The following is a 17,135-nucleotide window of genomic DNA, read 5'->3' as shown; positions in this document are numbered from 1 at the left end:
GATGACTGTAGACTATAACATATTTGAGTCATTTAACAACTTTACTTTTGTCAAATGTTTTAATAAATCAAGCTTTAATTGAGGGGTAAATAATTGAGCAGCCAATACAACGCAATTCATTTAGACAACTAAAAGCATTGGAAGGCCAAGGCTAAAGGTTTGGGAGTGTGTGGTCATGACCTCTTAGTTGAACCTGTTGACTAGCTCCATTGTAAGACATCAGGGTGTGTGAGATGATCTAGCTAGACAGCTGGTGGAGGTGAATGCAAACACAGGGTCAGGCTTGCTGGCCTTGACCCATGCAGCGTCAAAGAAAAACAGTGCGATATGCTCTCTTTTTAATCTCGTGATTTGCTTGATGTTTTCAATCATAGATGCAACTCTGTCTGACACAATCATGAATACAACACATGATTTTTGGGTTTTATGACACTATGCACTTATAGGAAATTAGTGTTCATCTAAAAATAAAACAATCTAGAACTAACAATAATATTTTAGCATCAGGTGTTGCATTGTAAGTCTTGATCAAAGTTAATCTATTAACAAACTTTGTCGTTTTTTGTTAGCTGTTTATAAGAAACACAGCATTACACATGAAGCTGCATAAAGATTATATGGTTAAATAGATGCAAAAATGTCAGAGACAATTTAGTTTGCAAGTGCAACAAAGCAGGCCAAGTGCAATAAATTAGAAAAAATTGAGGAGAAAATGTAAAAAGGACTTTCAATACATTGCTCGCCTAACAGGTGCTTTTTGTATAAATCCACTTTCCAGAGAGAGAAATAGTCCTAAAATACTTGGTCATTTGTGCTGAAGGGGTATGTGTGCATTGCCATGGTGATGAGACCAAGCAGTGCAGTAAATTGTAAGTAAAAGCTGATGAAATTCTAAAGTCTGTTAGAGAGTTAAGCTCCTTTCAACCCAGACTAGCAAAGATAAAACACATCCAGGGGCCCAAGGACCATCTGGTCTTCACCTGTGTTGAGTCTATTCAGAACCCTAAACACAACCTCTGTGACACTACAGGAATTTTAATAGAGATTCTTAGACTGAGTAAAAGGAGATTTAGAGAATGTCCAGTCTTTGATGTCTGTCTGTCAACTGTTTTTTCTTCTTTTTTGTTTTAATGCTCAGCTTTCATTGCCTGTTGCTTTTATTTTTATTTTTTCTCCTTAACATCTTTGCAGCCCTCACCTTATTCAGTTAAATCCATATCACTCAGACTGGACTTTGAAAATTCTTTTGGTATGGTAATAATTAATTTTACAAAAAGTTTCTGTGTTGTATTTGTGCTATAATTTGAGAATGGACAATATGGATAAGAATGGAAAAGATCATTAAGTAATATTTATTTTGAGAGAAAAATAAGATGCACAGCTGAAATGAATGTGAAAAAAGCCATTTTTATTGAGTTACATCAATTAGTTTTGTTCCCAAAGCAGTTCCCATTGTGCTATTTACACAGCGGTTTTGATTATAGTTAATTTTGTAAAAATATTCAAAGACCTTATTTACAGTATATAGTTTTTATACATTTCAACATAGACTGTTGGTGTTGTTGGGAAGTCCAATTTTTTTTAGCACAAAATATAACAGAATTGCCCAACTCTTGTAATAGATGAACAGTGAGTCGCAATGTCAATGTATGAAACTTTTACCACAGTCGTGCTCTGGGTAAAGTTGGGTGGAGATCAGTGATTGGGTTTGGCCATTACAACGTGGCATTTTTTGGATTTGAAGTCTCTAAATACTTTTATGAGTTTCCTTGGGTCACAAGTTTTGGGATCCACGCGAGTCCCAAATTTCAGGTGAAGCTAAAGGTTTACTTGACAGGATCCATCCTAAGCTTTAGTGAAGCTACACCAAAGTCATAACCTTGAGTGAAGCTGGCTGAAAACAGCGGATCTTCTTCTTCAGAGCTCTGGAAGCTTTGATGCGACAGGCTGCTGGCTCGGGGCGATGATGTTGCTGAGGAGAAAAGCCCGCTGCCGTGGTCCCCAACGCAGCCTGAGCCCACACTAAACCACCTTCATCTTCCTCTTCTTCCTCCAACAGGTCCTCTTCATCCAGCGAGAGACTACTGTCCGAGTCTGAGGCTGTCTGACAGCCCTGACTGGACTCACTGTCTCCAAAACGGTTTGTGGTGTAGTTGCTCAACTCTCCATCACTGCTTGCTGCAATAGTAGAGTGAAAGAGCGATGCACACTCTGCAGAGTACTCTGAAAACTCTGACTCGCAACGAGGAGGGTAGCGACTGGAGATTGGAGCTGGCGGATATCTAGTTTCCAAGTAACTGAAGTAAGAGGAGGTGGAGAGAGAGTGGGGAAGGGCTCGTGGAGGATAGCCCCAGTGACCTGAGCGAGGCCTGGCACTAACACTCTTTACCATGGCCCCCTTTTGAGAGTGTAACATCTCTTTGGATCTCTGGGTGTGGAGAGCTGGGGGCAAACAGATCTCAGAGGAGGAAGGCCATTTCCGAGAACTTTGTTTCTTTTTGGCTTGGTCTAGAGGAAGGTGCACAGGTTCAGGGGCTTTACGGGTCTTGATGGACTTGGAGGTTTGGCTCTGTTGAAGGTGAGAGTTGTTCTGGATGCAGTGCGAGTTGAAAAGTCCATTACAACTGCAATCTGAGCAAGAGTTCATCTGGGACTCTTCCAGATTTGTTACTCTCCCTTTGCATGAGCCGGACTGTTTTAAGTCAGCTCGGGTTTTGGTGCAAAACTCTCGAGACAAGTGTTTATGCTGATGTTTCTTTGCTGAAGGCTTCTCAGAGCTCTTCTTTCTCAGTTTTACAGATTTTGTTTTTTTGTCTGCTTGACGCACTTTCACCCTCTGAGACCCTGCTGGAACAAACTGTGCATGGACAAAATCTGATTGAGGGGTGCCGCCCTTATCACTAAAAGAAGCTCTACTCTCTTCTCTTCTGATGGTAAAACTCGATCTCCTCTCTACTGGCTTTGGGACCATACATGACTCCTTGGAAAAATGTCCACTCCCTTTGTCTGAGAGTCCATTCTCAGATTCAGTACCAGCCTTGCTTGTGGCATTCTTCATGGAAAAGTAATTATTTTGGAGATCCATGGAAGGTGCTGGGTGTGTGCCATGGCACAGTGTCTGGACCTCATTTGCTTCAGAATTGGGCTCCAGACCAGGTGCATTCCTCTGCTGCTGATTGCTGTTTAGTGCTGAAGATATTTTTCCAGACTCCAGTGCATTTTCTAAGGGCATTGTTATTTGTTGAAGGGAACCCAGCAGTTGAGGACCATTCAGCTGTCCGTAGGACATTTCCTGGGATCTGGGTCTTTGCTCCTGTGTTCTGCTAACAGTGTCATTTCTTTTTATGCTTAACAGGTTTGTCTTACTCAAGCTTCTCTGTAGTACCTTGTTGATGTATCCAGCAGACCTGGAATTTGTGGACCCTCCGTTTGGGTTTTGGGTTTCCTCTTCAAGACCCACTCCAGACATTCCATCAAGTGCTACTGGATTTCCCTGATCAGTGGTACAACTGAAGATGGGGCTTTGTAAGGCCACAGCATGCAGTGGACTGGGGTAACAGTACACATCTGTCCCATTGCTAGATACCAGGTTACTCTTGTATTTGGGGTCCACTGGGGGGTTTTGGAGGCTACAACAAGGGGTGGAGCTCTTCACATCAGTGGATTTGAAGGAGCCAAAACCAGGTGCAATCATTCGGTCAAGGTCTCCTGAAAGGAAGACATAAGAAAAATGGCATCAAGATAATGTACTTAACATTTCAGAAGTTAATCGCTTTATGACTATAGTACCTACAACAAGATTCTGCCCATGTCTCATAGTTCTTTGTTCAAACTTTACCTAAATAACACATTTTCACGTTTACCTGTGGAAACAGGTCTTTGTCTTGCTCGTTCTGCTCGAGCCGGTGCCGTTCGTATACAACTGCTACCGAGCTTCACTCCTGATCGTGGTGCATCGGACTGGGCAGTGCTCTCATCAGCAGAACAACGACGGGACACACCGGTCTGTCCGGAACCACTACGGCCATGTGGCATATATGAGGTGGGGAGATGAGGAAGCAGACCGGTTTGAGATGAGGAGGAGAGACTCTCGCTGTAGACGGAGGTGCATGAATTGGACAATGAGCCTGAACACCCATCACTGAGCTCGTAGAATCCTGGGAATAGAAATTAGCACGGTTAGATTGTAGTTCATTTTTGTAACAAAAAAATGCTTGATGTTGTCCTTTAGTTCTAAAAAATGTTGGAAACTGGTGTAAATGTTTTAAGGTGAAGTGTGTAATTTGTCACTGTTATGTCCAACACATTAAGGCCTTTTAAATAAACTGTTTACAATTCCATTTGGTGTTGGAAAATGGAGCAGAAATTACAATTAGTGATATGTAAATGGGTATGTTTAATCACCTGAACTGGGTCTGCTGTCACTCTCTAGGTGTTCAGTGGATGCTTTACACGCATCCAGTTTCAGGTCATTTATCTGTTGATCTAGCTGCTGGAGATGAGTCTTCAATCCCACATCTTGTTTGCGTAGACGTGTCTGCAGGTACAACACACATTCACAAATTTCAGTCTGCAAATAAATCACCTTCATATCATGCATTATCATATACAGTTTATCTGATGCAGCAGTGTTTAGTACATTTATTAACCACATGTGCAGATTTGTAAATAAACTCAGTCAAGCACAACAGAACTAAGTGTTCTTTGTTAAGCTATTCTTCACTCGGATTCCAAACTAACCACAGGAGAATATGGAAAACTGGATGCTTCCAGACATTTAATGGCTGATATGACTCCTGCTGTTATATGACAAAGAAAAGACAGAGACAGAGGAAGCAAATAAAGAAGGAGAGCGGTTGACTATTAACTAGGTAAGGATAAAGGGTAGCCCGGGGGAAGTGCTGTAAGATTACTAATCTCTCCTGGAGAGGAACACAAACTATTGTGTAAACCAAATGTATAGGAATAAGAGGAAATGACATGCCAAATACAGAACATCAATAATGGTTGACTGTAAACCAGCTTTGCAAAGTAAAGAGTCACACCTGTGCCAAACTCTGACAATGCACAAATTTTAATCTGTCTTCTTTATACTTACCGGTTAGTGAAAGAGAACAATGAGGAACATGAATCCAATTTTATCTGAGGGTATTACTGTGAACTATGGTTGTGTGGATAATGCAACCGGCTGAAACAATCCACTTAAACTGAGAAAATCCTTATTGATAATACGGTTAATATTATAATGAAGGGTTTTCTTAACTTAAGGGGTTTGTTGCAACTGGGTGCTGATATTTGAGTAAATATAAAAGCAGATCTGCCAGATGTTTTCTCAGGGTTTCTAGTCATTTTGATGAATAAATCCTTTCTTTTTAAAGATTGCACAATGAGTTATTTCTAGCTGACGAAATAATTTACTACGAAAATCTTAATGACATTTTCAGGACATTTCTTTACAGAGACAACAAAATGTATAAATATTTTGTTTAGTTTTCTGTTAATTTTAGGAAGTGGACTTACAAACAGCATATCCGAATCTTAGTGCACATATACATCAACTTTGTTGGAGCTCTTATTGTAGATTACATCAACTGTGCAATTTTCTTGTGCTTTGGAAAAAAAGATGCCATTTTGTGATTCATTTAAAGGAGACATATTGTGCCCCTTTTTACAATATGTAATATAAGACTCTGGTGTCCCCAGAATGTGTCTGTGAAGTTTCAGCTCAAAACACTCCACAGATCATTTATTAAATCATTTTGAAAATGCCTATTTTGAGTGGAAGCAGAAACACGCTGTTTTTCGGGCCCGTTTCTTTAAATGCAAATGAGCTGCTGCTCCCCGCCCCCTTTTCCAGAATAGAGCTGCGCCATTACAGCTTGTACTTGCTAAAAATATCTGTTTTGGTTCTGATTATCATGTCTATCGCTTTTTTTAAACTTCTGATATATGGTTTTCTGAGCGCACACATCCGAAGCACACGGACAGAAAGCGGCTGTCACAGCATGTGAGTACTAAACTAAGTTCTCATTCACACACAAGTTTACGTTAAAAACACACATGAGTTACAAAAACAGTGGGTTATGTCTGTGAAGGTAAACTGCTGGGAAATAAATCACATGTTTATTTTAGACCTGTGTGGCAGCAGCAATTTACAGTAAATAAATCAATAAATCCACTGCTCTGTTGTCTCCTCTGAGGCTGGGACTCTAAACAGTGTTCTGTGCTCGTCTGTGCAGCCAAAGACAGAACAGTTAGCATGTTTTGCTCAAACTTTCGCCATGGCATTAGAGCTGGTACACCAAATGACGGCGCGGTGGGTGGAAACTTTTAGATTAAGGGCCGGTAATATTATAATGAGATCCCTTTGCCACGTCACCAAGGGAGTGAAATCAGACGCGCTCGTTTTCTCAGACGCTTGCAGAAAAAGGCTTACCAAAACAAAGTTACTGGGTTAATCTTTTTCACGTTTCCTTGGTTGGTAGATGCACCGGGGACCTGATTATAGCACTTAAAACCTGGAAAAGTCAGATTTTCATGATATGTCACCTTTAAATGGTGTAAGAACACTACTGCCTGTCTCTAATATGTCTAGAGACCAGAGTCACTTTGACCGTCGAGCATTAGAAGGGTTCAACAAAAGTCCAGAAGGTTCAAACGTGCATCGGCTACGGGGTCAAATCTGTGTCGCCGACCGGGCCACAGTTCCTCTGTTGCCATTCTCATTAAATTGAGTTAATCATCAGAAACGGACTGGCCCCCCTCAGAGCCCTTGATTTATGACCACTCACTATATGACCCCCAGCTGAGCCTGTAATTCAGCACTGGATTCAGTCATCAAGGGCACTGCCAAAACCATGCACAAAATACGCCAGTGAATCCTCACTACAGTAAGAGCACATGGGAATGTAGGCTTTATGTTAGGCAAAGATTTTCATTTGATGCTGGAAAATCCACTCAATAATGTAAGAACTGACTAAATCCCAGAAACCATCTGGTAGATCTATCTATATCCATTCAAAATGATCACATCTGATCTGTTCTTTGTTACCACGCATGTGTAACCAAAATTTAGGTTTACGTGTTTTAAAAGAGTCATTCATGTATTTTACATGGTTTTTCAGCTATAAATGAAAGGACATTTTATCTTGATGTCATAAGCATTTTTTTTTCTTGGCTGGTGTAAATAGTCATATGACTAGAACTGTTGAATCCAGTTTGCTTCTCTAAGATGATGTCTTTGTCAAAGCTCAATAAAAGTAAGGCAAATAAAAGATGTAAAAGCATAACACAAATACTATATTTGATACATATAATAATATTTAAATGGCTTATTATTAATATCAATAAGATTGCTTTAACTCAGCAGGAAAACACAGAGCCTAATTTTGGACTGACTGGTTCACACTGTTTTATCATTAAATGCAAAGTTAATTGAAATATGCATATGTTAGCAAAAAAAATGAAAATAAATAAACTTTTCCACTGCATATAATTGTCACCAAAATAAATCAAATACTTAAATCAAAATTATTATTAAGATGTCTTACCAGCTGTTGTTTGAGTAGAGTAAGTGTAGCCTCCAGTCCCAGCTCCTCTGTGCTCACGTTCTCGTGTTTTGATGTCTTGGTGTCCTCTCTGTTCAGGGTCAGAGCCCAGTGCACCATGGCACTCTGTTTGTCCCGGAGGAAACGCAGCTCTTGCAGTCCGGCCAGCGCTGCGTGCAGCCTCTCTCCTGTCCTCCTCCGGTCCATTCCTACAGCTGCTGCGCTCAGCACACCTGACCCAGGTACTTTTCTTCCCAACATTATCAGACGTGCTGTTTTGACATTTCCAGGGAGACGAGGAATTAACGAGGTCCGCTATGTGACTGAGCTTGTCCAATGTGCGTCCCAGTGTGTGAATCAACTCTTGTTTGGACGAAGCGCGTGAGTGTAAAACACTACCTGTACAACCCCGCCCACCTCCGCGCAGACCGTGGAAAACCCCGCCCATCGCTGGCTGATTGGCGGACATTGACTGAGGCTGCTCAGTGAATTTGCCAATCTTGCTTTGGTAAATGTCTGGGATATGAATGTTAATGAGGTTGCGTGATCAAACGCTCGAAGCAGTAAATCAAGTAAAAAAAAAACAAGACCGTGTAAACAAAATTAATATTCATGAGCTGAACAATCGCTCGGTCTGCTAAGGATTCGTAAAAAAAAAAAAACATAAAACAAAGGAGTTGTTCATAACAAACATCACTTTTTAACTATATTAAACCGGATACCTTCTATATGTGTTTTATACTTTTATCCACGTAAAAATAAAATCGCTTATCGAACTTCGTTTGTACAATAGCGCCCTCTTGCGTACGATGACTGACTTACTGAAAACCTGAAAGCGTCAAAATAACCTTATGATAAACATTGATCATTAGAATATGCACAATGGAAACATTTTAACACTAAAATAAATAAATAAATAAAAAGAATCCCAAAGTGACACACCATGGTGTATGTCTAGTTTGTATTATGCCTTTCCAAAAGCTGAAGGTGAAAAAAAAAAAAAATCAAAGCAATAATAAAAAAAAAATTATAATATTTTTTAGAAATGTTGACAGTGTTGAGCATCAAACGGAGTTCATTAGTCTGAGAGTATCTGAAATCCATGTGCATTTTTTTGCAATTTGTACAGTGTCCCAACTTTTTTGGAATTGGGTTTGTACACAGGAAACGTGTGGTGATGAGAACAGGACTTCAGATAGCATCAGGGTTCGAGCCCTCATCGCTGGCAGTGGCGCTGTGAGGTAAAGTCAAACTGTGCCACACTGTCTTTCCCCTACAGCTTGGATGAGTTTACCTCTGACAGCCACAGGATGTGGGAGAGGAAGTGAGATACCGGAGAGATACAAGAATCCGTGCAAGACCTTTTATGTATAAGGCAGAGGATGCAAAATCTGATCAAGATTAAAAACATTGTTTTATCAATGTCATAAAATGGGAGATGGTTTGATCAGGGTTTTGAGTTAACCATCTAAACAAACGGATCTCACACATCCTGTCTGGGTCATATTCACTACAAAATCAAAGCATAGAAAGTAATTACATTTTGCATTAGTAAAATGGGTATTTTTAGGTCCTTTATAAAGTTTTGCACCCTAATTATCATTATGATTTAGCACAAAGCCATTTCTTATTACCATAATTAAAATAGATAAATAATAAAATGAGGAATTATGTTTTGTAATACATTTGTACAATAATTTATGCAGCTACATTTTGAAAAGCCCAGACATGATTTTTTTATTCTGAATACAATAATACAATTCTAATGAGAAACACCAATGAATAAATGGGTTTAATTTTATTTATGTAAAATATAATTTTCTAATTTTGTTGATTTATTTGGCTATAATATGGCCCAGAAATGTCTTTGTGAGATTCATCCATAAAGAAACACAATCTTGTGTAAGACACTGACTCTAATGTAAGTGCTATTGTTATTAACATAAGCTTACCAGAGGGAGACACTGTGCTGTGTTATGAGGAGTGTGTTTGCTGTTACCAGCAGGTGGCGCTATGACATAATTATTAAGTGCAGTATTTGACCCCTGTGTGACTCTCAGAAAACGATGTCCAAGTTACACTTTACCCTAAAAAGCTAAATATATTGTATTAAATATATAGTATAATATATACATATATATATATATATATATATATATATATATATATATATATATATATATATATATATATATATAATATATAAAATATATATATATTTTGTTCTCTTGCATCTGGATGTTTTACTTTCATTTTACTTACAAGTTTTAATAGCAACTAAATCTTTTGGTTTATTTTATATAACTTATTTTTATAATAATTCTCATCATTCTCAGTGGTGATTTTCATTTGATTTTTAGTCTTTTAAAACTGTTTTACAGTAATATCGTACAGTAATGTTTGGAAAGGTAAATCCTTTTTGTTTATTCATTTATTTATTGCATTACAGTAATGAGAATGAGATATTTTTGCATTATGGCAATGCAGTATGGTAATATGGTTAATTATCTTATTTTGAGTTTGGGTTAAATATAATTAAATCAATAAACAAAATAAATCTAATATAAGACCACTGCCTGAGATTTTTGAACTACAGATGATCTGTTAGTTTTCGATAAGGATGTTTACTAAAATACTGTGTGATGTTGGCTCAGGGAAAATGTCATCTTGCAGCGTTGTGAGGGTCCAGGGTCTCAGCCGTTTGCTTTGATCAGTGTGAAGCGAAGGTCTCGGACTGTAAACCAGAGATACTGCATGAGCCCGTAAGGGGAAAGTGATGCTTATCTTGTCTTTCCTTAAATCTCTGCCGTGGATACAGGTCCAGTGGACATAATAATGCTAACATTGTGATCTCTGGATGTTACTATGCCCTTATCCCCTTCAAAGCACTTCCTTACAGTGATGTCACAATGGTTTTGATCCCTCAGTGTCCTCCTCGGCCACAATGCATACCAATAAGGGTGTGAGTAATTCGCTACACGCTGATGTAATGTCAAATAAACACACATGCTCTGTTGCAAAACCTAGTGAGCCTCTCTGCTGTCTACAAAGCACACAGCCTACACTCTTAAAGGAAAGATTCACCTAAAAATGTAATTTGCTGAAAATGTACTAACTCCTCAGGCCATCCTAGATGTAGGTGAGTTTGTTTCTTCATCAGAACATATTTGGAGAAATGTAGCATTACATCATTTGCTCACCAGTGGATCCTCTGCAGTGAATGGGTGCCGTCAGGGTGAGAGTCCAAAGCAATATAATGAATAGAAGACTCACCGGAAACAATGGTTTGAAGCTACAAATGTGATTATGATGAATTTGTTTATTACAAAACACAGCTTTTCACTTCACAAGATGTTAATTGATGGACTGGATTGGTGTGGATTACTTGTGGATGTTTTTATCAGCTGTTTGGACTCTGTTTCGATTCTGACGGCACCCATTCACTGCAGAGGATCCATTGGTGAGGAAGTAATGGAATGCTAAATTTCTCCAAATCTGTTCCCATGAAGAAACAAACTCATCTACACCTTGCGTGGCTTAAGGGTGAGTATATTATTAAGCAAATATTTCGTTTTAGGCTTTCTATTCTTTTAAAAAAGGTTTCTAAATTTTAATTTTTTTTTGCAGTGATGCTACAGAAGAACCGTTTTTGTTTCCCCAAAGAACATTTCAATGAACAGTTTTTTTTTCTTAGCGTGAAGAATATTTTAATACTCTGAAGAGACTTTTGTGGAATGGAAAGGTTCCTTGAATGTTAAAGGTTCTTTGTGGAACCAAATATGCCAATAAAGAACCTTTATTTTTAAGCGTGCAGGTTTAAGCATTTTATCAGGAGGGAAAACAAATGACACCAGAAGGATTTTGCTCATTGCGTGTTCTTTTACAAAACCGATCTTGATAACAGCTCCGTTTTATCTCTACTCCTTAATGCAGAGCTTTTATCTTCAATATGTTTCTCAATTTTTTCCACGTAATTTTTTTGTTTATCTATCTCTCTTTCTCTCTCCTCCGCCTTCACGAATGCAGCCATCCAAATAAGACACAAAGGACAGAGATGCAGCGCACAGCACAGCTAGATCGGAAACTTTGAGAGGGCAGAAGAAGCGTTCGGTGATAAGGTGTACCTGTATTTGTGAGGCAATAAAGGAGAGGTCACAAACAACAGGAAGCGCAGCAGGGGGAGTGAGAGGTAAACAGGAATCTGTTGTCATATGTGGAACTGAGACAGTGAATGAATACAAGAAAACAAACACATCTTTATGTAGGCGTTCTCAGAGCTCACGGCCTTCAAGCCACCAGCATCTGATATCATGCACAAGGTATTTTACTGTGTGTGTGTTTTGGATAGAGTTTTATTTGTGTGTATAATGTGTGCATTGTCTTTCTGAAAATATACACTTGCTGCAACCTTGAGCAAATATTTATTACTATTTCATAGCTAAGGAGGAGACAAAATTTAGTTCAACTCTTTCATATTAGATACTTGTTGGCATGAAAGTATAAAGCTATAAAATGAATGGGTAGCAACTCTTGGAAGAATGTAATGAGAAATGTTTGATGCATGCTGAGATCTCTGGTTTCTTGGTAAATCTGAGCACAGTTTGAGACATTGCTGAGATTATTGACTGAAAATATGTGAGTTCACAGGGTGCTCTGTAAATGGAGAAAAATCTGAGAAGCAAGAGACTCCATTCATTTCCATTCGATCTCTACGGTAGAAGAAATATCTAGGAAAAACATTATTGAGATCTTATGATTTTTCTTTCGTGTGGAAATTCTTATTCTATAGTTATTTGTTGTGCATAAAAGAAAGAAAGAAAGTATTTGTATAAATATGCACACAGTTGGTATGTGTGTGTGTGTGTGTGTGTGTGTGTGAGTGTGTATGGTCTCCTGTCATGAGGGGTTTCCCAGGCTGGTTGTCTGATTGAGTCTCAGAGCTTCATTCACTAACAAAACCACAGATATGGGATTTCAGACATCAAAGAACATTTTCTCTTTACCTAAAAACATCTCTGAATCCCTTCAGCATCTCTGAGAGACTCTCACAAACACTTTCCCACCGAAAGAAAGTCACTTTACACACTATAGCACTTAATTCACCTTTCTATCAGTGTACTTGTCAATATTTATGAAGTAATTGTTTGAATATTTTTGCATTAGATGCAAAATATAACACCAAGTATAATTGGAAATATAACACAATCACACTGTTTTCAAGCAAAAAAAATCACAGTTTATGTAATAAATGATGATACAAATGACACTTGTTTTAATTTTTTTCAAAGAAATTAACACTTTTGTTTTTATTCAGCAAGGATGCATAAAATTGATCAAACGCTTTTAAATTTGAACTTACTATTCATCAAAGAATCCTGAAAAATGGTAAATTTCCATAAAAAATTTCCATAAAAATAATAAACAGCACAACTATTTTCAACATGGATAATAATAAAAATCTTACCCACTCCAAACTTTTGAAGGGTAGAGTATATCCACTAAAAATTATTTTAAAATGGTTTTATATTTTGTTATCTGAACTCAATTCGTTTTTTAATGTGGCTTAAAGTTAACATAAATGTGCATTCCCTGTCTTTTAGTACATGATTCATTGTGCATATTATTACAATTTTATAATTTGTATTTATTATTATTAATGTTTTTATTGATTATTAATGTATTTATTATTTTATTGTTTCAGTTGCAACCAATTTAACCTTAATCTGATGCATTTATGAGTGAAACAAGATATTCAGCAAGAAAATAAAATGTGGGCCAGGATTGATTGATTTTGATTTTATCCATCAGGAATCAATAGGATTGTGACAAGTGGGCATCACAATCCAGAATAGAGGCAGATGGTTGGAAAAGTAAAAGGGTGGAGGAGTTGAAAAGTCAAAGGGTTTTGTGATGTCAGCCGAAAAATGAAAGTCATTTCGAGGCGGTGCAAGTTTTTAAGTACATTTTGATAAGAATACAAATACATGCAGTTTTGTTTTGGAGTAAGATGCATTAATATTCCAAAAAGTAAATTTTGATTTCATGTTGCCTTTTAAGTATCCAAATACTGGCCTTTAATATTCCACAGGGCAAACCCTTACAGGCCGTAATGTAAGACATATGTGTGCAGGTGTGGCCACGCACACAAAGACAAATTCTCTCCGTTTGAAGAGATGAGAAGTATTGATTTACTCTAAAGTCATGTTGAGACTATTTGTCTGATTTTATTAGTGCTGTAAGTGTCATGCAGTGAAAAGGAAGGCATCCCATAAAACCATCTATCTGTAAACCTGTCCATCCGTTCCTGTGGTGAGGCCCGGCATTACCCACAATCCTCTTTGTTCTAAACCACATCTGAGCAAGTACAAAGCCAAGCATCTCTGATATGTCAATGAGATGTCTACACAAGCCACTGGCATCAACACAATGTTCAGCGCAGATTGTCAATGTATAAACGTGTGGAGGAGCATGTCCAAACATGTTTCTCAGCTAGTCACCACTAATACGTTATTTCCCCTTTGTTTATCGTTTAAGAGGGTCTGTGAGGCTTTTATTCTATTATATACTGTTTATAGTATCAGCATTGTTAAAGTAGATGTTTAGACTGTGACTGATGAGTGCCGTGCTCTATTAAAGCTTAAAGGGATAGTTTTCCCAAAAATGAAAAGCCTGTCATCATTTACTCACCCTCATGTTGTTCCAAACCCACATGACTTTCTTTCTTCAGTGGAAGACAAAAGGAGATTTGAGCAGAACGTCTGCTCTTTTCCATATGAAAGCATACAGTGACAAGAGGCAATCAAGCTACTAAAAGGGGAAAATGGCACCATTAAAGCATAATAAAAGTTCTCTAGCCATATGATACATTTCAGGATCTTCCTCACATAAGCTAATATGGCATTAAAATCTCATTTGCACTTGTATAGTCAATCACGCAGCATCTCATTTGGTCACATGACATGAAAACCAATGATGTGTAGGATCATTAACGTCAAAGCTTGCACAATGTGTCTTTATGTTGCACATATGAATATGCACGATTAACTGCTCCGGGGTGATGTGCAACAGTGTGTAGTGCGAGAGTCAATGAATAGGAAAGTTCGTGGACCGGATTCGTGACAGGTATAGTAGTGTACATCCATATGTCTAATATATATTACTAATGTATACAGTCTGCACAAGCTGTGACACTCATATATATTATTTATTTATTTATTTATTATTTATAGGTTTACTCATCTCCTCACACTCGTTCATTTAATGGGACTGTCGTATAACTCATGAGTGGACAGACGTCTGCGTGGACAGAAGGAAAGATTGAATTCTGTGAAGCGTTTTACCTGAAAGACTGCATTTAGCTCTGGGAGATTATGTTTTAAGGGTGAGTATAAAAATGTCAAGGTCCATTCAAGAGTGAGTTATCCAGACCAACCTCCAGACACAGACTCTGTCTGCTAAAAGAGAAGCACTCTTTCTCCAGGAGCGGAGAGAGCTTGATTGCTTTAAGAGTGTGTAAAGTGTTGGTCCAAGTCGAATAACACACGTTGCCATCGTAAACCCAATTAATGTTAATCCATTTTTAATGATGGAGTATCCCACAAGTGACCACACTGCTCGGGAAAGTTTGACTTGCAGCTATCACCCAAAACAGAGACAGGAGAGGTGCACTGATAGACCTGATTTAAAGCAACTCTGACGTAAAAGTAAAAACCTTGGGGTAAAGGACTCTATATACTATAGTTTATACTGCGTCAGAGAATGCTGTAAATCCAAGGGTGTAGAATTTAGTAGGGAATACGGTACATGTCCTTACCAATATCCAGGGACTACTAAATTGTCCCTAGCAACAATTTTGATAAAAAAATTTAATATATGTGTATGTAACCATTGCAGTTGTAATTTTGGTTGCATCTGAAATAGGTCATAGCACTGATATTGATAAGAAAATATATACATTTTTGTGTTAACGTTTAATTATTACAGGTTTGCATAATATTCTGAGTTTGCTTTTCACAGTTTTTACTAATTTTGAGGAATACAAAAGAGGAAAACGTCTGCGGAACAAAAGAAGGCTTAAAGCAATAAGGTAAGAAGTAGGACCCGTGTAAATATCGGATCAGCTTTCCAGCGCTGGAGAGAACTCAAGGAGCGGAGGCCTGCGATCGGACGCCGAGGTTGCTTTGTTTCTTCTCGATAGGTGAGTAACACCGTGTCTGCGCTGCAACAGCTAAAGTCTGTCTAGTACACCAGACGCGACAAAGCGACCGTTGAAAATCATTTAAAATTTGTGTCAATATGTCATGAATAGAACGCAGCAGCAGTTTTCTGTCTGGGATTTGTCGAGTCGTGCCGTGCCACATTCAGTGTAGACCATAGATATGTATATATATCTATGGTGTAGACAGCATCACTGATTATAATGAGTTCTATATTATTTTGTCGCGCCGCGCCACTCGCGTCTGGTGTAGACACGGTGTAACATTGGTTTTGCTCTGTTTCACAGAACTAATCGTTGCCTGGGTTGCATACGTATGTGTGGGGGGGAGCTATCAAAATAGGGGCGAGACACTTTTGGGGTAGGGGCGTGTTTGTTTTGGTGATTTCAAATGTCAACATTGGCTACCAGAAATCGCTTACCCCACCTTTAATAGTTACTTGATAAAAAGCCTAATCTGATTATGTAACTCGCATTACTTGTAGTGCTTTACCCCCAACATAGCTCATTGACTATAAAATGCAGTTTGGATATACTATCTCCTTTTGTGTTTCATGGAAGAAAGAAAGTCATGCAGCTTTAAAACAACATGAGGGTGAATAAATGACAGAATTTTTATTGATTATGATTACACCAGCAAATTTCGTATTTCATGGATGTGTTTAGGAAATAGTCATGGCTCTTTTATTTTTGAAGTTGTCTCTAGTATGCTCCAGGCCTCACCAGGTGTGTGTGTGTGTGTGTGTGTGTGTTTGTTCATTTCTTGCTGAAGCACCTGAGTTTTCCTAGCCGGAGGCTCAAGCACCTGTACACGGTGACTGCCGACGGCTCCATGACGAGAGGTTTGATTGACAGCAGCCCCGGCTGGCGTGTTATTCATCAAGAGGATGCAACATGCACTGATGGACGTCTTTATACAGCTGTCATTCCAGAGCTGTCTGTTCCCCATCTCATGAGTAAAACAAAAAGTAAAGGTAATAGTGACTTTATTTTTTTAGAGTTGACTCTATTTATTGTGATTGCGCCTTCATGTGTCACAATTATGACTATTTTTCTTTTAATACTGACTCTAGTCAGTATTAATGTTATTTTAGTAATAATTATATACTACTATAGTATTTATTAATATTTGATCCATTACAGAAAAATCACATGAACTTCACATGTGCAGTCACGTATGAAATATGTGAAATGTGGTTTTGGAACACTTTCATAGTGTAAATGTGTGAAACCCATGCGATCACATATGAACACATGTGAAGGGTTAAAATAGCTTTTATTCTTATATATTCAGTTTAAATTTTTATTAAAATGTTATTGTGGTTTTAATTATATATATATATATATATATATATATATATATATATATATAT

General features: G+C 38.1%; 1 protein-coding gene across 1 annotated transcript; it reads right to left on the bottom strand.

Annotated features, from left to right (window-relative positions):
• Positions 1-1,770: 1,770 nt before the first annotated feature.
• Positions 1,771-7,978, bottom strand: LOC107568524 (dapper homolog 2-like). The gene is made up of 4 exons (XM_016254490.1): positions 7,551-7,978; positions 4,405-4,537; positions 3,864-4,157; positions 1,771-3,708 (listed from the first exon to the last, which is right to left on the bottom strand). Exons 1-4 carry the CDS (start codon positions 7,806-7,808, stop codon positions 1,862-1,864), a joined length of 2,532 nt encoding a protein of 843 aa, XP_016109976.1. The 5' UTR covers positions 7,809-7,978; the 3' UTR covers positions 1,771-1,861.
• Between the last annotated feature and the right edge of the window lie 9,157 nt (positions 7,979-17,135).

The sequence above is a fragment of the Sinocyclocheilus grahami genome, unplaced genomic scaffold (assembly GCF_001515645.1).
Source record: "Sinocyclocheilus grahami isolate Dianchi unplaced genomic scaffold, SAMN03320097.WGS_v1.1 scaffold1253.1, whole genome shotgun sequence".
Classification (NCBI taxonomy): domain Eukaryota; kingdom Metazoa; phylum Chordata; class Actinopteri; order Cypriniformes; family Cyprinidae; genus Sinocyclocheilus; species Sinocyclocheilus grahami.
The sequence above is the reverse complement of the archived record's forward strand: the minus strand, read 5'-3'. Positions and strand labels throughout refer to the sequence as shown.